General features: G+C 43.2%; 1 protein-coding gene across 2 annotated transcripts in view; it reads right to left on the reverse strand.

Annotated features, from left to right (window-relative positions):
* Positions 1 to 24,162, reverse strand: part of LOC124787900 (integrin alpha-PS2-like) — an 837,072-nt gene that overhangs the window by 385,116 nt on the left and 427,794 nt on the right. For both annotated transcript variants that reach the window (XM_047254882.1, XM_047254881.1), the window contains exon 3: positions 3,240 to 3,334. In XM_047254882.1, the coding sequence (XP_047110838.1) occupies positions 3,240 to 3,334 (95 nt within the window). The remainder of the gene's footprint in view (positions 1 to 3,239; positions 3,335 to 24,162) is intronic.

Raw genomic sequence — 24,162 nt, forward strand, 5'->3', positions numbered from 1 at the left:
TCTGTACAGCACATTCTCATGTTCCACAGTTTCTATGTCAACTCAAGTTGCTTCAATGAACTAAGCGCTACAAGTCGCCAGTTCACACACACTGATAAAAATGTCAGCTGCTCAATACATCCACTCCATCAATTATACTCCATCTCCAGCTAGCTCCTGCATCTGTGATTTGATGTGGAGCCTCTGTTCCACCCAAGGAGGTGCACACTCACAAAACAGCAACGCTCAACCAGATGGCCACGAGATCACAAACTAGAAGCCCACAGACATCTCAGTTTGGCTATGGTTACTGTGCCAAACCAGTGGGCAGAGGCAGTAGCTCACGCATTAGGGAACTACTGGATTTTAAAGTTTGGGACAACAGAGACCGCGATGACTGATTACAAATTTCTAGCTGGAGTTAATGAAACAGTCATGTAGACTTCTACAAATTCATAAGCTAAAAAAAGGTCCATTACATCCTTAAGCGAATGGAAGGACTTAATGGATGCACAGAACCACACTCAATGTGTCGTTATTACTTGAAAAGTCATCAATATGACGGGGATCTGCTACCATATGTGGTACCAGCATGTAATTCGAATATGCGCCCAAGTACTGGATTATCACTGTATGACGTTATTTATGATCAGAAGATGCCTTCTCCTCTTGAATTATGTAAGCCACTACCTGGGAGGTCGTACCAGAGGCGTTTAATTTTGCAAAGCCGTTGTGGGGCTCCTGACGACAAGTTAGAAGACCATTTAAAAACTATGAGCAGCCGGGAGGTATGCTAATGGGGAGGGATAAGCTGCCCAATCACCGTGTTGGGCCAAGGACAAAGTTAAACCACCAGGCCAGAGCGGGCTCTAGTAGGTAGACACGGATTCCTGTCACAGCTGCCAGTCTCTTCGAAAAGCCACTGACTTCAGACGTCACAAACCACTGTTGGCAGAAGGCACCTCTCATGTACCGTTTCCCATTACAAGACGTTCACTGGTTTATGAGTGAATCCAAGATGCTTCAGAAATCCAGTTGCCAGTTCACACAATGACAAGAATGTCAGCTCCTCAGGTCGTCCATTCCATACGTTATACACCACCACCAGCTAGCTCCTGGATACGTGATTTGACTTGAGGCCTCTGCCACCAGAGCAAATACACGCACAAAAAACTGCAACACTTGCCCAGATGGTCACAAAGTCGCTGATTAGAATTCCGAGTCCACACATGTTTCACGTTATCTGCCTATGATTGTTATGCTAAACCAGCAGGCAGAGACAGTAGCTCAGGCAATGAGGAACAACTGAATGTCAGCTCCTGAGTTGGGATAAAAGAGACCGCGATAACTGAGCATGGTACCAATTTCATGCACGAGTTAATGAAGCAGCTATGCAGACTACTGCAAATACAAAAGCTACGAAAAGTACATTACACCCTCAAGGAATGGGAGTATGGAATGGATGCACGCAACCATAGGGAAAATAATTTTATTACATGAATAGTCACCACAGTGATTGAGAACTTCTACCATCATACATAACACCAGGCTATAACTCAAAGGTGCACTAGTCATTTATGGTAGGAAGATGCCATCTGGTTTTGAATTACGTAAACCGTCACTCGGGGAGTATATATCAATGGCGAATAATTTTGTGAAGAGGTTGTGGGGCACATGGTGCTAGATTAAAAGAGCAATTTCGAAACCATGGAGCAGCAAGAATGGGCGCTAAATGGGAGGGCTAAGGTGCTCAAGTACCATGTTGTACACTGAGTAATGTTGACCACCAGTCCACAGTGGGAACTAATAGGTAGACGCGATACGGAAATTTAATAGCTTGTGCCGGGTTTCTGTCATGGTCGCCAGTGTGCTCGAGCTGCCACTACCTTCAGCTGCCATAAACCACTGCCGACAGAAGCAGCAGCTCTCACGCAGCAGTTCCCATTATAGGATCTGTACTCCGTCCTTGAACGTTTCATGGTTTCTAAGCGAATCCTTGATGCTTCAACAATCCAGGCGCTAAGTGTTGCCAGTGTACATACTGACTAGAATGTCAGCCCCACAACACAAGTTCATCCCGTGTATAACGCCTCCAGCTAGCTCCTCGATCCAATAAGGATGCCGATCACGTGCACGCCCACGAAACCGCAATACTCGCCCAGATGACCGGAAAACTAGTTAGGATTCTAAGTCTGCTCATGGGAATGCACTTCTCTTTCAAGCTTTCCCTGCTGTCAGAACACCTTATTGAAACACCTTATTGACCATTTAAGTTCGCTCACGCCTCACATCATACACGCAACACGTAAAATACCACGGGCACTCTCCTGCTCCCTCCCTCCCCCCTCCCTACACAACGCCTCTCAAGGGCTCACGGTTCGCTTCCAACAACCCTGAGAGATATAGGATCAGGCTCATCTTTTCAGATTTCGTGGGCTCCAAGTAGCCTCAAGAAACTGTGTTAAGCTTTTAGTCCTTTCAGACTGTCAGCCTCAGGAACATGATTCAAGCATTTCCATTAGCCATTTCCTGGTTGTACTAGGGCACTCTTGTCCAACGAGTGCTTCCAGTCATAGGTTTTCAAATTTTACTTCCCGCAAGGGTTGAAACACTGATAGGAAAAAATTCGCCCTTAATGTCCGTATAGTAGGCATTAGACCATACCCCATTTGGACAGATTACGGAAAAACCCTCTTCCTACTAGATACCAGACGCGGGACGCAATACCCGAGACGCAGTCCACAGTCCACTTATGCGGCAAGGAAGCATGTTACAAGTTTTCCGACGAGACTCACAAACTTTTCAAGTCTTAATTAAGGTGCACAACTTCTTTTGAGCAGTGTAGATGGACTGAACAGTGACTTAACAGAATAGCATTGTTACCCAAGTACAGCTCTCGGCTAGCTGTAGAAAATCAGTGCGATATCGTAGAACTGAAAGATTTTGTTTTTGTCTTTTTAGGTAGTGATCTACGCTTCGTGAGGTATCTGCATGATTTTGCGATGTCCTCGACCAAAGGCCAGAGTCCACCTAGCTATTGTTTACGTTACTCTTCCGCCTTCACTACTTTTCCAATGGTCCAACGGTGACGGTAGCAATGTGTGTGTTATTTTTAGTATATGTTTCGTTTAGTACTGCACTCGACTTCAGAATCTGTGTCTGAGGTACCGCAGAATGCGCTTGCAAGTTTGCCGAGAAATTGTGGGCTAAACTAGAAGCAGTAGCAGCAGCAGCAGCAGCACTAACGCTTGCAGACTTACCACGATGGCACCGTCGCCAGAGCTGTGTACGGTGGCGCCGAACCACTGGTGTGACTTCCTGTCGATGTCCATTCCCGATGAGTTCTTGTTGTTACCTGCAAGCATAAACACACAATTAATTAGACTTCACGTACTGATAGTAAATCTGCATGTACCATGCCGAAAATGGAATAACGGTCATGTGTGTGTGCATTGATTAAAGCTATAATTTTGTTAAGAGTGTGACCTAGAAATAGCACCACCTACATAAGCTACTCTTCAAGTTAATTAAGATAAATTTCCAGGCTTTCAGGCTCCGAGTTTGAAATTGTGTGTATATTATGTGATTCGCCTGTGAAGGTAGTTCTTGCAGAAACATTGTTCGACCAGTTCTTGACTACTGTTCGTCAGATATTCTTACCACATTATTCTTTACAGATTTGTTTGCGCAGCGCGAGGGAAATCCAGAAGTTCTCAAGAACCGGCGCATTATGGAGAACTTCCTTTCAAAACTGTGGTCGTGCGTGTTCCAATACAAGTCAAGAAGCGTCTTACTTCTTCCAACACACATTTTCTTTGCTCACGACGGTAAAATTAGAGATAGACAGTAGGTTTATATAGAGGTACACTGAGGTGACAAAAGTAATGGGATATCTCTTGATATCGTGTCGGACCTCCTTTTGGTCGTTGTAGTGCAGCAACTCGACGTGACGTGGACTCAACTAGTCGTTGGAAGTCCGCTGCAGAATTACTAAGCCAAGACGCCCCTATAGCTATCTATAATTCGGAGACCGTTGCCGGTGCAGGACGTTGTGCTCGAGCTGGTCCCTCGACTATGTCCCGTAAATGTTCGATGGGATTGATGTTGGGCGATCATGGTGGCTAACTCGTTTGGTCGAATTATCCAGGATGGTCTTCAAACCAATCACGAACAATTGTGACCCAGCGACATGACGTAATTGTTTGGAAACTTGAAGTCCATGAGTGGCTGCAAATGGTATCCAAGTGGCCGAACATAAACATTTCCAGTCAATGATCGCTTCTGTTGACACAGGGGACCCAGTCCATGCCATGTAAACACAGGCCAGTCCATTATGGAGCCACCACTAGCTTGCACAGTGCCTTGTTGACAACCTGGGCCCATGGCTCCGTGCGGTCTGTGCCAGACTCGAACCCTACCACAGCTCTTGCCAACTGAAATGGGGCTCATCCAACCAGGCCACGGGTTTCCAGTTATCTAAGGTCCAACCGATATGGTCACAAGCGCAGGAGAGGCGCTTCAGGCGATGTCGTGCTATTAGCAATGGTACTCACATGGGTTTCTGCTGCCATATCTCATCAACACCAAACTTCGAGCACTGTCATAATGGATAAGTTCCTCGTGCGTCCCACAGTGGTTTCTGCGGTTATTCCACGCAGTGTTGCTTGTTAGCACTAAGAGCTCTGCGCAAACGCTGCTGCTTCGGTCGTTACGTGAAGGCCGTCGGCCATTGCGTTGTCCGTGGTGTGAGGTAATGCCTGAAACATGGTATTGTCGCCGAACTTCCGACACTGTGTATCTCGGAATATTTAACTCCTTGACGACTTCCGAAGTGGAATGTCCCATGTGTCTTGCTCCAACTACCATACCGTCCTCAAATCTGTTAATTTCCGTTGTGCAGCAATAATAACGTCGGAAAAATTTTCACATGAATCACCTGAGTACAAATGACAGTACTAACGCCATCTCTATATGTGCATATCGCTATCCCATGACTTTTGTCATCTCAGTGTATACCGGGAGCGGGGGGGAGAGGAGGTTGTTGGGGGGCAAAACTATTCTGGTGGGCACAAGCCCCCATGTTGCCCATTTTGTGCAACACAGTACGTCGTCTCGAAGACTACAGGTGAAAAAGGTATGTTATTCCTGTAATGTGATATAGACATTTATCCTAACTTTTTCTAAAATCTCAAGATTATGACGGAAGACGCTCCACCAGTGCCCTCCAGAATGCAAGCTATGTTGCTACACAAGAAATGTCGATTAAACAGCGACACGACTGCTCTGTTTTCCTGTTGAAAAATTACACTTGGTGTGATGACGACAGTACTGAAGTGTAGTAACTATTTTCGATTTATCGCAGCATACACTCCTGAGAACTGCAGAATTCTTAAAAGTTGCAACAGATATGTGTTTCAGAACGCGTAACGATATTTAAAACAAAGTGTTTTCTTTCATTGCAAACATGATATTTTTGCTAGTTGTTTTGTTAATAGAACAGAAAGTAGCTCATTTGTTGTCCACTGCCTTGTCTTGTGAACGATTAGTGGTTCATTAACGCGGAATGATGAAGTAGTAAGAGTAGCGTTTAATAAACCACAATATAACAAAAGAAAAAAGAAAAATAATAGCTTTCGTGTTGGTCACATGGATCCAGATGTGCCAGCCTCCGTTTTTGCGTTGAATATTTGCTGACTTACAACCACGTGTTCTTTACATTGGAAATGCAATAGTTCTGTCATGAGCAAACCTGGAAATGCTAATAATTCGATGAGTAGTAACAGGATACGTCAGTTCAAAGGCTTCAAAGTCGAACACGATATGCTTGCAGTCAAGCTGCGGCCGCTTGTATGCATAACTGGTGGAACAAGACACCGGTACCATCAGTTCTTCAAACAACTGGGCGTTAGGAGCTTCCAGTGGATTTTCCAGGTTCCGAATGATCAGTTGTGCCAGAAATTATTTATTATGGTCACTCGAGGCCTTGTATTTTTGTTTGAGTGTGAAGCTTCCTCAAGTCGGCCCAATTATAATCAATGTTGTTACCCAAATACAAATATTACATTCTTCAGCTGGCCTTACGACGGGAAACGCTGAGTATTGTGCTCACGCTATTAGTGGGAATTAATCATACCTCCCTATGCGCTGGATGTCACTGTTATAGTTCCACTGTACAACTCTTTGAAATTCGTATTTACTTTGTGTCTTCTTAATCATAAGCTATCAAAATATGAAATATAGTGTTAATACGATCTGCCTGTCTAAGCTCAGCGTATTTAGCCGAAGGGTCAAAGAGTGTATCACACTGAAGAAATACAATCATTTTTTCCTTTGTTAGAGGGTTGAGTAGAGTGAATTCACGCCCAGTGGAATAACTGAGGAGCTACTAGGAGAATTTGCCACTTCAGTTTCGAAAGCCTTCCATGTTACCGCCCACTGGTGCTATAGGAAGAAATGAAAGTGCGATAGACCAGCTCCATATAGTTGTTTACTGCCTAAAAGCTTGCTATTCCAGCATATTCGTCCTTTACATCATCAGGTTATCATATTCATGGTCGATTACCGGAAAACCGGTTAGCGCTGTTATTATAATAAAGCTACTGAGAAGAAATCGCTAAGAAATTAAGATTATTGCTTAACGTGGTGTCGATGGCGAGGTAAGTGGAGACGGAGCTCAAGTTTAGTATGGTCGAGAGGGGGAATGAAGTCAGTCGTGTGATTTTTCCAAGAAACCATCCCCACACTTGGGTTAAACGGTTTAGGGAAACCAAGGAAAACTTAAAGTTTGGTTGGCAGGATACGAATGTAAATTTCATTCCTTCCTAAGTCTAATGTCCCAGTCATTGAGATAAAGAAGTGTGTTTCTCGTACAGTACAGCAACGCTGTATTTGAAATCATTGGAATATATCCTACCAAAGTTCCTAAAGTCGAAATTGTAATATTGGGAAGAGCGTATACGTCTCTTCTCTTCATCCGATTTAGTATAATCAGATATGGCAAGACATCATCCTATTGTATTTGGGAAAAGAATGATACAGCAACTGGCTACGGTCTCTTTTAATGGAACACTCTAGCACTCACAAAAAGTGATGTAAGATATCAACTGAAAATGAGAATCAGAATGGTCAATTGGGGATTTGAACCGCACCCCTTCTAACTAAGGGTCAGTGATTTTACAACAGCCATCACACCAGGCGTGACGAAGAGAACAACACTTCACTTTAGTGAATGACGACTGGTGTGTATTAAGGACTGAGTCTGTGTATTGCCCGGCGAAGTGAACTGGAAAACTAGCCAGAGTGGTAGCACTATCGTGTTTAAACCGGAGAAACATTGAGACATTAACAGTGTACTCTCGAGCAGTCTAATAAGTGGAACACTGCCACGTGCTGCATGTGTGTACGCCAGCCCTCGGCACAGTGGAACAGTGTTTCATTGAGCGGCACTTTCGCTTGGCGGTACCACTCTCTCACTGCCACAGCGACACAATTTATTCACAGCGTAACATGCGTGAAACCACATTTCGTCTAAAAAAACCACTGTCCGCTTTACTTCTGATGATTTATTTTCGTCTTGCCCGCACATTTTGATTCCTTTGTACGCGAAACTGTTAAAGCGTGAAACTTCTTTATTAAAATTCTTGCTAACACTGCTGAGTGAAAATGAATGCATGTAAACCTACTTTCCCTTTACTTATTCTTATCTTGTCAACACTGACCCACAATATTGTAGCGCAATGCAGTCTGAGTGCTCAGAAAGCGGATAACCTGACTTCAAATAATTTACTCAAAAGAATGGCCCTGACTAAAAAGAAATCTTAGCAATAACCTATACATTTCACTAAGCACTTACCTCACAAAAATCTTCATTACGCGAACTACTGCAATACAGGGAGCGTCAATACTGCCAGCTAAATAAAAGATTCTAACTACTGAAGCCACTAACTATCAATATTCATGTGGTTAGCAAAGGAAAGATTTTTTTACAAACCAAATAATGTATTTTCTACCTTAATAATGTGACATCCTGCTCAGACAAATAAATCGTCATTATCATCTAGTACAAAGGTATATAAAAAATGGTTCAAATGGCTCTGAGCACTATGGGACTCAACTTCTGAGGTCATTAGTCCCCTAGAACTTAGAACTAGTTAAACCTAACTAACCTAAGGACATCGCAAACAGCCATGCCCGAGGCAGGATTCGAACCTGCGACCGTAGCGGTCTTGCGGTTCCAGACTGCAGCGCCTTTAACCGCACGGCCACTTCGGCCGGCGCAAAGGTATATAATCATGAATAATATTCAATCTCCAGGTCGAACATGTACAGATCGTTAGCCTACACTAACACTTCAGACCTCTACCTCCATCATGGTAACTTCTCACATTTAATATCCATCATTGCTGGCTGTTCACCTCCGACTGCCCAATAGTACTTGAATCACTGTTGGCGACTAAATTTCAACTGCTCAACACTACTGGCGATTAACTTCCAACAACGGTTCCGACCAGCCACAGAGTCTCTTACAAAGAAAGCGCAGTCAGAGATCCGATGCAAAGCGCTACACAGCGCTGCCAACACAGAAGCAGCCCACTTACAAACCCAACTCACTGACAAAATAATTTCTCAGATTTCCCGTGCTAACCTTTTTTTTTGTGGTAAGTTCCTATGGGACCAAACTGCTGAGGTCATCGGTTGGTGCAGTTTGGAACCGCGAGACCGCTACGGTCGCAGGTTCGAATCCTGCCTCGGGCATGGATGTGTGTGATGTCCTTAGGTTGGTTAGGTTTAACTAGTTCTAAGTTCTAGGGGACTAATGACCTCAGTAGTTGAATTCCATAGTGCTGAGAGCCATTTGAACCATCATCGGTTGCTAATATTTATCTATATCCACATTTACGAACAACATAGCTCGATGAATCTATGCTGTTACAGTACAGTACAGAAGGTAACTGAAAGACATACGCAGTCAGACGAAAGAAATGATATTCTTACTCAAATACAGAATTACACTGTAGTCATCGCCATTTTGATGGTACTCTGGACATTACAAAAGGTGAGAGATGTGGCAGAAATGAGAAAAGCGAGAAACTTAACATCAGGATTGGTGATCAGGAAGTAGATGAAGTTAAGGAATTTAGCTACGTAGGAACCAAAAGAACCTATGACCGACGGAGCAAAAAAGGACATAAAAAGCAGTCTAGCACTGGCAAAAAGGTCACTCCTGTCCAAGAGAAGCTTACTAGTACCTAAAATAAGCCTGAAATTTCTGAAACGTTTGAAGCATTGTACGATAATGAAACATGAACTGTAGGAAAACCCAAACAGAAGAAAATCGAAGCATTTGAGTTGTGGTGCTACAGAAGAATGTTGAAAACTGGCTGAACTGATAAGGCAAGGAATGAGGTGGTCTTCCGGAGAATCGGCGAGGAAAGCAATATAAGGAAAACAATGACAAGAAGAAAGCACAGCATGGTAGGACATTTAAGGCCTCACGGAATAACTTCCATGCTAGTAGAGAGAGCTGTAGAGGGCAAAAGCTATAGTGGAAAAGAGACTGGAATACATGAAGCAAATAATTGAGGACTTCGGTTATACGTGCTGCTATGAGATGAAGAGGCGCGACAGGAGAGGAATCGGTGGCGGGCCGCAAAGCACGCTCTGCAATGTGCTGCCATGCTGGCCATACTGTTGCTAACGAGCTCTTGTAGGGCGTTCCATTTCTCCACCAACGCGGCTGACAACTGGTCATTGGTCCACGTGGATGTGCTGCGATACATCTCCCCAACGCATCCCACAAGTGCTCGATGATTTTAAGTCGGGGCATGCGGCAGGGCAGGTCGTCCGACAAGCTCCATCACCTGCGTTGTTCGATGTCGTAGCGCACTTTCATCCACAAAAGTTACCTCAGGGCCGAATGTACCCCTGGAAAGACGCACATGGGGAAGGAGGAGTGTCACAATAGCGTTGATCGGTGAGCGTACCATGTTCAAAGATTGGCGACAGTGCCAAAAGCTTTGTGACTGGACCAACGGATGAGGGCAGATTTAATCTGCGCAATGATTCACAAAGAAAGCAGGTGTTGACAGATGTGAAAATTACCGAACTATCAGTTTAATAAGTCACAGCTGCTAAATACTAACGCGAATTCTTTACAGACGAATGGAAAAACTGGTAGAAGCCGACCTCGGGGAAGATCAATTTGGATTCCGTAGAAATGTTGGAACACGTGAGGCAATACTGACCCTACGACTTATCTTAGAAGAAAGATTAAGGAAAGGCAAACCTACGTTTCTAGCATTTGTAGACTTAGAAAAAGCTTTTGACAATGTTGACTGGAATACTCTCTTTCAAATTCTGACGGTGGCAGGGGTAAAGTACAGGGAGCGAAAGACTATTTACAGTTTGTACAGAAACCAGATGGCAGTTATAAGAGTCGAGGGGCATGAAAGGGAAGCAGTGGTTGGGAAGGGAGTGAGACACGATTGTAGCCTCTCCCCGATGTTATTCAGTCTGTATATTGAGCAAGCAGTAAAGGAAACAAAAGAAAAGTTCGGAATAGGTATTAAAATCCATGGAGAAGAAATAAAACTTTGAGGTTCACTGATGACATTGTAATTCTATCAGAGATAGTAAAGGACTTGGAAGAGCAGTTGAACGGAATGGACAGTGTCTTGAAACGAGGGTATAAGATGAACATTAACAAAAGCAAAACGAGGATAATGGAATGTAATCGAATTAATTCGGGTGATGCCGAGGGAATTAGATGAGGAAATGAGACTCTTAAAGTAGTAAAGGAGTTTTGGTATTTGGGGAGCAAAATAACTGATGATGGTCGAAGTAGAGAGGATATAAAATGTAGCCTGGAAATGCAAAGGAAAGCGTTTCTGAAGAAGATAAATTTGTTAACATCGAGTATTGATTTAAGAGTCAGGAAGTCCTTTCTGAAAGTATTTGTATGGAGTGTAGCCATGTATGGAAGTGAAACATGGACGATAAATAGTTTGGACAAGAAGAGAATAGAAGCTTTCGAAATGTGGTGCTACAGAAGAATGCTGATGATTAGATGGATAGATCACATAACTAATGAGGAGGTATTGATTAGAATGGGGGAGAAGAGGAGTCTGTGGCACAAACTGACTAGAAGAAGGGATCGGTTGGTAGGACATGTTCTGAGGCATCAAGGGATCACCAATTTAGTTCTGGAGGGCAGCGTGGAGGGTAAACTCGTAAAGGGAAACCAAGAGATGAATACACTAAGCAGATTCAGAAGAATGTAGGCTGCAGTAGGTACTGGGAGATGAAGAAGCTTGCACAGGATAGAGTAGTATGGAGAGTTGCATCAAACCAGTCTCAGGACTGAAGACCACAACAACAACAATGATTCTGGACGTACCCCCATATGATAAGTGGGAAGACTTATTGCACCACCGAGCGAGGTGGCGCAGTGGTTAGACACTGGACTCGCATTCGGCAGGACGACGGTTCAATCCCGCGTCCGGCCATCCTGATTTAGGTTTTCCGTGATTTCCCTAAATCGCTCCAGGCAAATGCCGGGATGGTTCCTTTGAAAGGGCACGGCCGACTTCCTTCCCCATCCTTCCCTAATCCGATGAGACCGATGACCTCGCCGTCTAGGTTCCTTCCCCAAACAACCCAACCCAACTTATTGCACCCAGTGACATTGTCGAATATGATCATTTTGGTGGTCCAGGTGTTATGTAGTGGGGAGGCATAACGTTGCATGGGCGTACTGACCTCTAAATCCTTCAACACCTTGAAACTTGATTGTGACACTGCACCACCTTCCTATTAGCGTCTTTTCATGGGTGAATTCGGTCCTGACTTCGTTGTTAGGACGACAATGTGCGACCGCATCGAAAAGAACAGGAGGAGAAGCTCTTGGAATGAGAGGGTAATCTGCGAATGGCCTGGTCTGCTCGTTTCCTCGACTTACGTCCCATAGAGCAGAGTAGGACGCGTTTGGAAAATGTCTTTCAATACGTCCACAAGCACCAACACCCGTCTAGCAATTGCCAGGCACGCTGGTCGAGGAATGGAACGCCTTACCGCAAGGAGACCAAGCCATCACATGGTGGATGGTAGGGAGTAACCTCTACCACTACTAGTAAGATGGTTCAGATGGCTCTGAATACTATGGGACATAACATCTGAGGTCATCAGTTCTCTAGAACTGAGAACTACTTAAACCTAACTAAACTAAGGACATCAGACACATCCTTGCCCGAGGCAGCATTCGAACCTGCGACCGTAGCAGCCGCATCACTAGTAGTCATTCTCTTTCCCGTGCTACTCGCAAATGGAGCTAGGGAAAAAGGGCTGTATACATGCCTCTGTACGAGTCCTAATTTCTCTTCTCCTGTCTTCGCGGTCCTTTCGCGAAATGTACGTTGCCAGCAGCAGAATCGTTCTGCTGACTGTCGCAAATGTCGGTTCTTTTATTTATCTCAATAGCGTTTCGAGCAAGAAGCTTCATCCAAGGATTGTCATTTGAGTTCGCAAACCATCTCCGTAACATTCACGAGCTGATCGAACCTACCTATAACAAACTTAGCAGCTCGTATTTGAATTGTTTCGATCTCTTTCTTTAATTCAACTTGGTGCGGGTACCAAACACAAGAACAGCACTCATGAATGGGTGCCAATAGTGTTCTATAAGCGGTCTCCCTTAAGGATGAGCTACACTTTCCTAAAATCCTTGCAAGAAACCGAAGTCGACTATCCATCTTCCCTAATACCAATCTTACGTGGCTCGTTCCATTTCATATCGCTTTGCAACGATACGCCGACATATTTAATGGACATGACCATGTCAAGCAGATTGTTTTTCCTACTCTTCTTCAATAACTCATATGTTTCTACATTTAGAGCCATCTGTCATTCATAACACCAGAGTTTCTGTCTGATTCATCCTGTACCTCCCTACAATCACTCGACGACACTCCCCCGTACACTACAGCGTCATCAGCAAATAGTCGCAGATTTTTGCTCACCCTACCTGACAGACAATTTAGGTACATAGAGAATGGCAGCGGTCCTATCCTATGGTATTTCCCTTGTCTGTGATGAACACTTACTGTTCAGTAAGGTAGGTTCTGTTACTTAAGAAGTCTTCGATACATTCTTCTGAGAAACTGTTCTGTTTTCTCGTACATTCCTTAAAAGAGTACGCAGTGGGGCACTATGTCAAAAGCTTTCCGGAAATCTAAGAATATGGAATCTGCCTGTTGCCCTTCATCCACGGCAATCTGAGTTTCACATCAGCAATGCCTTGTAAATCCGTGCTGAATTTTTGGATAGGAGTTTTTCTGTCTCAAGGAAATTTATTATATTCGGATTTAAAGAATACGCTCCAGAAATTTTCCCGGTCCGTTCTTTTCCCCTTTTATAAGCAGAACTCATCTGCGCTTTTTTCCAGCCGCCTGGAACATTACGCTGCTTTTATGTCTACCTCTGTATGACAAAAGCTGAACATTTTTGTTGTTGTAAAATTCGTATTTCCTTGTGATCGCGGAATTTGTTCCCTAATAACACATTAAACCACATCTTCAAGGAGATTTATTGTATGCATTTACTGCATCTTCTTTGTGGTACCGCAGTCTGCTTAGCGTTTCACGCCATAGACTTTCTCAAAATCAAAATTTTGCACGCACGCTCTGTCGTCCGGTCGGCATCGTCATTCCTCTCTCCTCCTCAGTCAAAAATGTCTAATGATGTTAACCGCAAACCGTCGCTCCTGCTCGGAACTGCTGTTTCTGCAATCGCTTTACATGCTCTCATTGCGAGGTAACACAGTGCACTATTTTAAATTGGAAGATGAATGTACTTAAGCACATGATCAAGTTATTTGCCACTAGGATCGGCTCTTAACAGTTTGCTGTGTCGAGTAATAATTGTTTGCTGTGACCGGGCACTATTGCGTTGCTGACTTTCCCTAAGTGTCTCTAGCACTGACGCATGGGAGACAGTAAAATGCATCACCTGGACGCGTCTCAGTAGGAGCTCCTAGGGAGGTAGGCACCCCGCCTGTTTTCCTGGCTGGGGTGGCCAGACTCCCTTAACGCGGCGGCTGGTCTAAATATTTCCGACTCGTCGGCCAAACAAACACGGCTTTCAGCGACTGCCGTCTTGTCCCCTGGTGGCGTGCGGCAGCACCTGGAGAAACTCCACCCTGCTTCCCCCACCCTAACTCGGACGCCCTCCAGTGAATTACAGCTCGTTATCAGCTTCCGCTGTCTGCTTGCTTCTCGGAAAGTACGTACGCCTTTTTGTAGTTAACTCTGCTGGCCATTAAGACTGCAACAAGGGGGCAGGACAGCAGGGCCTTGATAACAGGAATAATACAAGATTAAATTTGTTGGTTATTTCGGTGTATAACCGATGCGAAATTTTCCACACGGCTTGGACATGAGTCGACATGAGCTTGTATGACAGGTACAAGTACTTCATTCTACGCCGATTCAGCTCTACCGCAGTCAGTTGTAATGCCTGGCGTATGGTGGCGTACCTCTCCCGGAAACAAATGAACATATAATGTGATCAGTGGGTGAGAGCTGTGGAGAACTTGCTGGCCAGGGCCACGGTCGAACCTTTGTATCGAGGTATGTCAGGACAGCACGAGCAACATGCAATCTTGCGTTATCTTGTCGAAAATGACACGGAGACATCGAAGCTAGTGTACAGCCAAAAGTCTTTATGCGCCTGATATCCAAATCAGAGGCTATGAGGAGGTGATGCTATCGTGTTGTGTACCCAGTAGCACGCAATACCAGCACGCCACTCGCTGGGCAATTATGACGACGAATGCATTCTGAGAACGTTCATTCCACTCGGAGCCCCCATACGCGGGAATGTCCATTATGTTGCTGTACGCAGAAAAGACGACGTATGAAGTTACGACGTGGTGCCACTCCTGTGTCCAGTATTGTTGCTGGGCCTATCCCCGCTGCCTCTTCAAGGGAAGCCGGAACAATGCTCTCCGTACTAACAGTCTATAGTACTCCAGAAGTCGGCGTGTGGGCTACTTGTCTTATAGCAAAGAAACCCATTTACTGAGGTATGTGAGGTGGATGTGCAATTCTGCGCCCTCTCGGGCGCTAGTCGACTGGGGATCTATCAATTCCATATTCGCATGACTGTCGTGGGATCCGACCAACTAGAATACCAGTATTGCGGAACGATAAACAGCAGTTTTCGGGAGGACACAAAACAGCCGCTACCAAATTCCATTACGTGCTGGTAAGCGTTTTTCCTTCTTATAGCGGACTAACATGATCTTCTCACAAACAACCAAAATTCAAATGCGATTTCTGGATACAAAGCCCGTTGCTGATTTTTTTTCCTTGCATAAAGAATTAAGATGGCGTTAGTCCTACCTATTTCACGCCGTTGGCATGAAAAGCTAATCAATACAGCATTGTACCTTCAAACATTTCTCAGACTTTCACATCGAGCCATCTACGCCTACATGGTGGCTGCCAATACTATCGAACATCTATCCAACTCTTCTTCGTCGAAAGGCGGATCTCTATTACTTTTGCCAGCACGACTCTAAAAATGAGCCAGTTCCTCCATACAAAGATTTACCCTCGCTGCCTAGGAAACACCTCATCTCCAGAAGACCAGCGTATGGACGATGAATCCAAATTCTCACCACTGGGCTCAATGGCGACATAGTGGAAACGTAAGTGGCAAGCCAGGGACACTCGGAACCACGAACTTATTGACAACCGACCTGTTAAATCTATGCGGTGTGTGACCTTTCGGACATGTCTGAAATAAAAGATATCACGTATAAATATAATTAAAGCGAGGAGGGCCAATGATCTCTTCATTGCAGATCCGCTCTGGGCTCGAGCACTTACAGGAATTGGCGAAATACTGCGAGTAATGAGGATAGTGGACAGAGGCACAACATTCGTAGTGTGTGGATAATTTGAGAATTTGCGTCTGTCGGGAGTGCATTGCATTTTATTTGTTACAGACGCGTTTCGCCTTTTACTTTAAGGTTTGTTCAGTGGAATCTAGAAAGGAACAGTTTTGTTTTGATATACGCTACTTGTAGATTATAAAACAGTTCATGTCTTGTTCCTTGCGTAAATAAGAGATAATTTACAGCTATTGGAGTTTGGCTGGTATCTGTGTTTCCTCTCATCTGAACACGTGCTGGAGGTCGCACTATAACTTCACTTATGAAACGTAGCACATTTTTATATTACCGTAATGTTCGTAACATGAAAATGTGCTTACAGCGGTCTCCAGTGCACGTTCCTCCGTGAGATTCTAAAGTCGGTCACTAGTCTGAAACATCTAGCAGAAAACAACGTATGTTTCTAGGTAGAGTCTCCAGCAGCCACAACTCCTCCCCTACACTTCACACCAGTTTGACGTTTTTCGCACGCCGCCTTCACGGTGTTGCAATTTTAGTGGCCAGATGTATACAAAATTATACAATTACTCAATTGTATACTGTCCATTTATATGTTTTTTGCTGCTTTGTGTACTGCACTCTGAATATATATATATTCTTGAAGACAGTGACGAAGGACGAGATTCTACAATTTTGTTGATGTTGAAGCCACGTTAAAAGTGATGTTAAATAAGCTGATATAATTAGTTGGTGGGCCGACGCTGATCGTTTCGACCTAAACTTCTAGCGAGTAAAGATTTGTTTTGTCAGCAGCTCCTGGTGGTACATAAATATGACTTTCTTTGATATTTCCTAACCTGCGCTCGTAACTTTAAGCTTTGTGTTTATGGGGTGTTACAAGTCCGAGACCTTAGCCGCGGCGGATGTTGATCTTGCTCTCGTCGCTAAGTCCATGTGCATCTACAAACACCAGCAGTAGGGGCCTGACTCAGCGAACGCCAGACATGACACAAAAAAGGGAGCTTTGAGTCTGACGTCCCGTCGACGACGAGGCGATTAGCGACGGAGTCGTGACACGGCAAGCGGCTCGCAGCAGACGCCTCGTTGTAAGGAAAATGGACATGCCACTCGCTACAATTTGCAACACAGAGTCTTTACATGTCCTCTGACGCAGAAAATTGCTGAATCAATCTGCGCTGACTTATATCTGGCAGTAAAAATGCTGTGCACTTCTTCGACACAGAGCTTCCTGCCTATCTACTGAGGATGACATTTTTCCTAACTTTATTACCCGTTAGAGTGTTATGCGCAGCGTTTTATGCCGCTCTACAGATGTTTGTTTTTAGAAAAACTCTGTTAATATCCAGTAACTCTCATTCGCCTTTTTTCTTGATAATTATTTATTTCTCCGTGAATCATACTTGGAACAACTTGCTAGATATGGAACGTGACAAATAAAAACACCTACAGCCGTCCTTATGATTTTATTTTATTTTGTCGTCCCAGAGACCTCCTGTTAAAAGGGTGGACATACAAAAGCAAAACGTGGAACGTGTTGCTCGTTAATAGGATATATTTTTTTCTCTGACTGAACTTCTACATGCTGGCCATTTGCCGACCTCAGTTTTTTTTATACGATAGAGGTAAATAAGTGATACAGAATGAGATTTTCACTCTGCACCGGAGTGTGCGCTAATATGAAACTTCCTGGGAGATTAAAACTGTGTACCGGACCGAGACTCGACCTCGGGACCTTTCCCTTTCGCGGGAAAGTGCTCTAGCAAGCACTTGTCTCGATCCGGCACAGTTTTAATCTGCCAGGAAGTTTTATATCAGCGCACATTCCGCTGCAGAGTGAAAATCTCATTCTGGAAACATCCCCCAGGCTGTGGCTAAGCCATGTCTCCGCAATATCCTTTCTTTCAGGAGCGCTAGTTCTGCAAGGCTCGCAGGAGAGCTTCTGAGAAGTTTGGAAAGTAGGAGGCGAGGTACTGGCGGAAGTAAAGCTGTGGGGACGGGGCGTGAGTAGCTCAGTTGGTACAGCACTTACCCGCGAAAGGCAAACGTCCCGAGTTCGAGTCTCGGTCCGGCACACTGTTTTAGTCTGCCAGGAATTTTCAAAAGTGATACAATATACAGAAATTAATATATCTATAAATGTTATCTGTATGCGATTCAGGGATGGAACCTTGAACAATGAGGAGCTTCGTTCCAAAACGCATTAAATACAACCGTGATTAACATACAGTCTCATGTGTTTTCACACCAGTTGGGTTATGTTCTTCAATGCTGTTGACTCAGATCGAGTCATTTCATGTTCTTTCTCATAGTAGTTTAGTGTTGGAAAACATGAATCGGATCAAATAGTATTATGTACACCGCAGCCGACGATTCAAAACGTATTATATTCAGGGCAAGTCTGCGTTATTAGCTCGCTCTTTTGCTTACTGTTTCCGATATTTTCATCATACATCTCACATGACTGTGCAATTTCCATCACCATGGAGGGCTACTCACCCGTGGGAGAGCAAGCGAATGAAGCAGAATGAGAAATAGAGCTGCGAAAACTAAAAAGCAGCGTGAAAAGGTAACTCAGTAATTTACAACACCTGATGTATTTAACGAGTGATCGTTTTCAGTGAAGTTTCTGATGTTGCTGCATTGATGTGTTATTTGTGTAGGAATGATCTGATGTTTTTATACTTTGATTGAGCTTTATTATAGGTAGTTATGACGTGGCGAGACTTACTACGTTTTACGTACTTCAATCGAGATCCTTGTGTAATTCTGAGGCGCCTTGTTATCACAAGAAAGTAGATTCAAGTGTGGAAGCACACCAGTATTCCAACCGGTGAAAAAAAAAAGGAACAGCGTACCGAGTAGAGTGGAACAATAACGCAGACTCAGTTGTATGATGGAAGCTGTATCTCCAGAAACACGAAGAACTTTAAAGCAACTTACACGAAAGCGTATTCGAAATTCCATTGACAAACCGAGAGAATTACCTAACGCTAAGAAACTGAATTTAATAATCTATTGAAAAAAAAATGTGGAGACAACTGAGAAGAGGTTGATAGTTTGTAGTTTTATGTTTCGACCCTAAACATCGATGCGACATCAGCTGAAACTGGTAGACAGGCTCCTGAGGATGATGACTGTCACTGTTTGCATGAGGAACAAGGACTAAGAGCAAGATTATAACACATTGATCTAAGGCCGGTATTACACTATCAAATTTCTTCGTCAAATATCTTTTTCAAAAATCTTTGTCAAAGATATATGAGGTTTAATAGGGAACTTTGTCAAATGTCGTCCAATATTTGATCAAATCCAGGGCCTTGCTGTAGATTTGATCAAAAAGGTCGCTTGTCTTCTGTTCACTGCAATGTGACATGTTATCACATGGAGCGCTAGCATCGCTGTAGCGTTCTGTCGTCTGTAGTGTTTTCATATACATTGCCAGTAAATACAATTAGTGTGTGCCGACAACTACAAAATTAATAGAGATGTATGAAGCTGATGAGGCGCTTTACAACGCAAGGCACCCTGAATGCAAAAATTGATTAAGAAGATTGGAGACCTGACCTAACCCAACCCAACCCAACCCAACCCAACCCAACCCAACCCCCTCCTGTAGCAAGGAATCGGGGTGTTACAGTCAGCCTGTATTCTGCAGATGTAGCAGTTCTTAAGTGAATAGCGTGTTTTGTGGTACATGCAACTGCTGTGGTTAATAACAAGTTGTTGTTGTCAGCCATCTTGAACTTTGACGAAAAATATGATGACAGTGTAATACCCCTTCTAGCGCTACGTCAAAGATCTTTGTCAAATATATTTGACGGAATATTTGATCACATCTTTGAACAAATCTTTGACAAAGAAATTTGATAGTGTAATACCGGCCTAACGTCAACAACATGACAGTAACTTCATTTTCTTATATGATAGGCTTGTCCAAAATCAAAATCAATAAAAAGTTATGAAATGAACCTTTTAGATCATCCTACGTAAAACCATGACTGTATATAAACGTATTTTCTTGAGTAATTAGTTCAAAATGTATTAAATGTATTGAAAATTATAATGGCGCCTTTATGCAGTGGGAAATGATTTTAGTCATGACTGATTCTGGAACATAATCTAAAAATTCGTGATAATTCCTATGGGATAAAACTGGTGAGGTCATCGGTCCCTAGGCTTACACACCACTTAATCTAGCTTAAACTATCTCATGCTAAGGACAAAACACACACACACACACACACACACACACACACACACACACACACACATGCCTGAGGGAGGACTCGAACCTCCGACGAAAGGGAGCCCATAATCTAAATAGCATGTCGCTGACAATTTTGCCTTATTTCATTTGGTTAGGAAGAGAACATGCTTTTAGCTTCCTACAAAATTATAATCTGTGCGCTTAATACGATTTACAACGACGGTCCTGAGCTATTACACTTGTAACATGTTTCTGTGCAATTAATACCTTGTGTGTATAATTGCCCCAGAAAAGTCATGACTTAATGACTGGGCTAGCTTTCTTAAGCTTTCGTCGCAAAAACAGCACTTCATGCGTATGGTAAACGTTGCTGAAATCAAGCGTTCGAGAGGATCTATACTATCTCATATCCAGTTCAAGTTCTCATCAATAACACTTACGGGAAATTTGAAGATTCTGCGTTAAATATGTATTTTCCTCTGGGCTCCATTATTATTGACGGAATTAAACGAACTGTAACAGTTGATCGAAATTTTTCCGACGGTGATCGCATTAATCGACGATGCGAGTTGAAAATTTGTGTCGCACCGGAACTCGAACCCAGATGCTTCCGGCTCTCTAGAACGATTGCTTTAACCACCTCGCCCATGAGGACACGATTATCGCCCGACCCAAATTCTCAACCAGTCATACACCAGTGCGGCGTCCTTGTCGATGCACCCCTCACTCGCAACGTGACTTGTATTCGCACGAGAGGAAACCAAACCTAGTGTGCACCCGCACTGACGGAATCCTGTTTGGCCGTCAAGCCTATAGAATTGTTGCGTATACGGGGTGGACCGTTTCAATCCGTAACGGGGAATAAATCGGGATAGATATGAGATACAGCAAAATGTTTTAGATGAAGTTGTAAGTGGCAGAGACGGTCACGCATTGCATCTAATGGCTGTGACTTTGAACGTGATTTTTATAGGTGATTTGGAGCTTAAACTGACTTTTTTAATACGAACCATAATATTTAAAATTTGAGAAGAGCGGAAATTTTACGTATAAATGATACATTATTGAAAGTAACGGCAAGGTTCAATGAAGATCAAATAAGCGAATTTATTTTTAGTTCTAGTAAGGATTAACTCGGAATGGAGGTGGGACACAGCAAAATAAAACGTTAGATACAAACTGGAAGAGGCATAATCGATCAAGTTCCATTACCAATAACCGTGATCTTAAATGTAATTATCTAACGTCATTCGAAGGCTGAATTTTTGTTTCATGAGAACCAGTATTTGTGACGTCGGATTCGGAAAAAAGGAACAGAGATTTCAACGTTCAGTTTTGATTAACGTGGTTATTGCAAAAGCAAATACATCACAACTTATCAATGATATTGTGATATTTTTAAGACAGAACAAACATAAATTAAAATTAGATCATTGATTTACAAGTCGTTGAGTGCGTCCCATCACCTCTGTCCTCGGGATGCCCCTTCCAATTTGTACGTAACATTGTATTTTGCTGTATCCTTCATCTTAAGTTAATCCCTGCTAGAACTAAAAACATATTTGCTTATTTGGCCGTCACTGAACCTAGCCACGACCTTGATTAATATATCATTTTATGCGTAATGTGTGCCACTGTTTATGATTCTTAAATATTCGGGTTCCTAGTTAAGAAAATAGCTTTAACCTCCAAATCACCTTGAAAATCATGTTCAAGGTCATGGCTATTAGTGGCAAAGCGTGACCCTCTTTGCAACCTACAACCTTTATCCAAAACATTTTGCTGTATCTCATTCCTATCCCAATTTATTCCCCAACATGGATTAAAATGGTCTGTCGGACATGATTTAGCGGCCGTGAATATCAACATCCACGGAAATTTTTCCGACGGTGGTCTCATTGGCGTATGACTGGATTTTGGGTCGGCCGAGAAGCATATCCTTTGTTGAACTTTATTATGATGCTTGAATCCTCGGCAAAGTGCATTATTTTTGCCGAGTCGGTGTAAGACTGGTGGTGATTTACATGCAAAAATCCCGTGACAAGTGTATGTAGACCATGACTAGAATATGAATGTCAAACAAACGACTGCATTCAGCCATCCCGTATTTTATCTGCATAATAATTGAGAATTAGTTGTTTACATCACCCGTCTCGACCTTTTTGATTCTGTCACGCACATTTTTTTCTTTCTTAAGCTGATCTTTTCATCTCTACGTATTATTACATCTAACATTCAGAACAATATGTTTTAACACATTCTAATCTTTACTCGTCCCTACTGTTGTTTGTCTTCTCCTCTCAGTGCTACGTCAACTGTTGCTGGAAGCGTAACAGATGAATCACCACCTGTCTCTTCTTTTGGTACTGGTATTCTTTTTTACATTCAGTGGTGGAAACACGTCACATAGCAGAATCGCGTGCATCGCAAAGCTTTGATGCACAGGCACCGATGATCGTGCGGTGCTGCAGCGATCTCGTATAGCGTAGGTGGAGGTAATTGGTAATTTCTGGAAGATTTCCCTGCTAGCGATAGCGACATTAGAATAGCAGAGAGCTATAAACTGTGGACACACCCGCTCTACCAGATTTGCCGGTAGGAGCGGCCAGCTCGCAGAGTCGCCAATTAACATATAATGGCAGGCGTGGAGGGGGGGGGGGGGGGAGGAGAGGAGTGGAGGGGAGGGAGCAGGATGCCAGTCAGCGTGCGTCCCATGCGGAGAAGTCGGGAACGTCTGTGGAGCTGCTGTGCAGAGATGCCCGCGGCTGTCCATACAGTCTAACTTACAAGCCGACCAGCTGCGGTCGAGTAATCGCTAGAGGTGCCAACACCACCATGATCCGTGGGGTCAGATCTCTGCACACACCGTATTTTTTGCTGTGGCTCAAGGATGGCCAGTACCATTGGAAGGTTCCTGCTATTTAAATCACCAACCACGCCGTACCACTGCCGTCGGATGACATAGAGGCACAGGGGGAAACTGAGTTTCAGAAAGAACCGTCAGGAACATCCCCGTTCAATCGCTACGCAAACAGCACTGGCCTCTGTGATAATCCCACCTGCGATCCTCTCCCCCCCTCCGTTTTCTTTATCAATGACTCGAAAAATATATAATGGTTTTATTGACAGATCTTTTTATTTTCGTACGAAATTTTACTATTTCATTGTTTTTAAAATACATGGGACCATTTCTTATTTCTACGTACTTTTTTTAAATTTATGAATTTGGCCAGCTATGGACCGCATACAACTTAAGACTTATAGTGTTTCTTTTTCTTCCGTTCTTCCCAGTACTTCTTCATTTTCTCGCCAACTGCTCATCTTTTCTCATCTGTCCACATTCTCTTGGGTCGAGGTTTTGGGTCATCTTCTTCATAGTTTGCGTTTTCTATCACCAGCCTGAAGTGATTCCTGTCACGTATCATTTCTTCTGTAACACCTATTTTGTTGGCATCTGTCTTTACTGCTTCTATCCATCCTACAGTTTTTTTTCAGCTTATTAAAGTAATTAAAAATTTTCTTTGTAATCCGTGTTTCTTCCATTCTTTTTAAATGTCCATAAAATTTTACCCGTCTCTTCCTCACCGTATCTGTGATATTTTCTGTATTTTTATATAAGTCTTCACGTCTCCTTTTAATCCACCTATTTTCCTTGTATTTCTCAGGACCTAGAATTTTTCTTAGTGTTTTTCTCTCTTTTTTTTCTGGTTTTCTTAATTCGCCTTTCTTATTCAATGTAAAACACTCTGATCCATATGTTGCTTGTGTCCTAATAACTGAATTATAATGTCTAATCTTCGCTTGTATGGATATTGGTTTCTTATTGTAGTAGTTTTGTGTTAATTTACAAGCAAATTCTAACTTTTATTCTTTCTTCATTTGTTGTGTTATTCAGTCCATTGGCTTGGATCCACTCGTCCAGGTATTTGAATCTATCAACTCTTTTAATTTTTGCATACTTTCTTATCATAAACTTTTTTGTATTATGTTTGTGTTCTATATATTCGGTTTTTTCATAGGATATTTTTAGTCCAGTCTTTTCAGCAATCTCGTGTAACAGATCAAG

Source organism: Schistocerca piceifrons, chromosome 3 (genome assembly GCF_021461385.2).
Source record: "Schistocerca piceifrons isolate TAMUIC-IGC-003096 chromosome 3, iqSchPice1.1, whole genome shotgun sequence".
NCBI lineage: Eukaryota > Metazoa > Arthropoda > Insecta > Orthoptera > Acrididae > Schistocerca > Schistocerca piceifrons.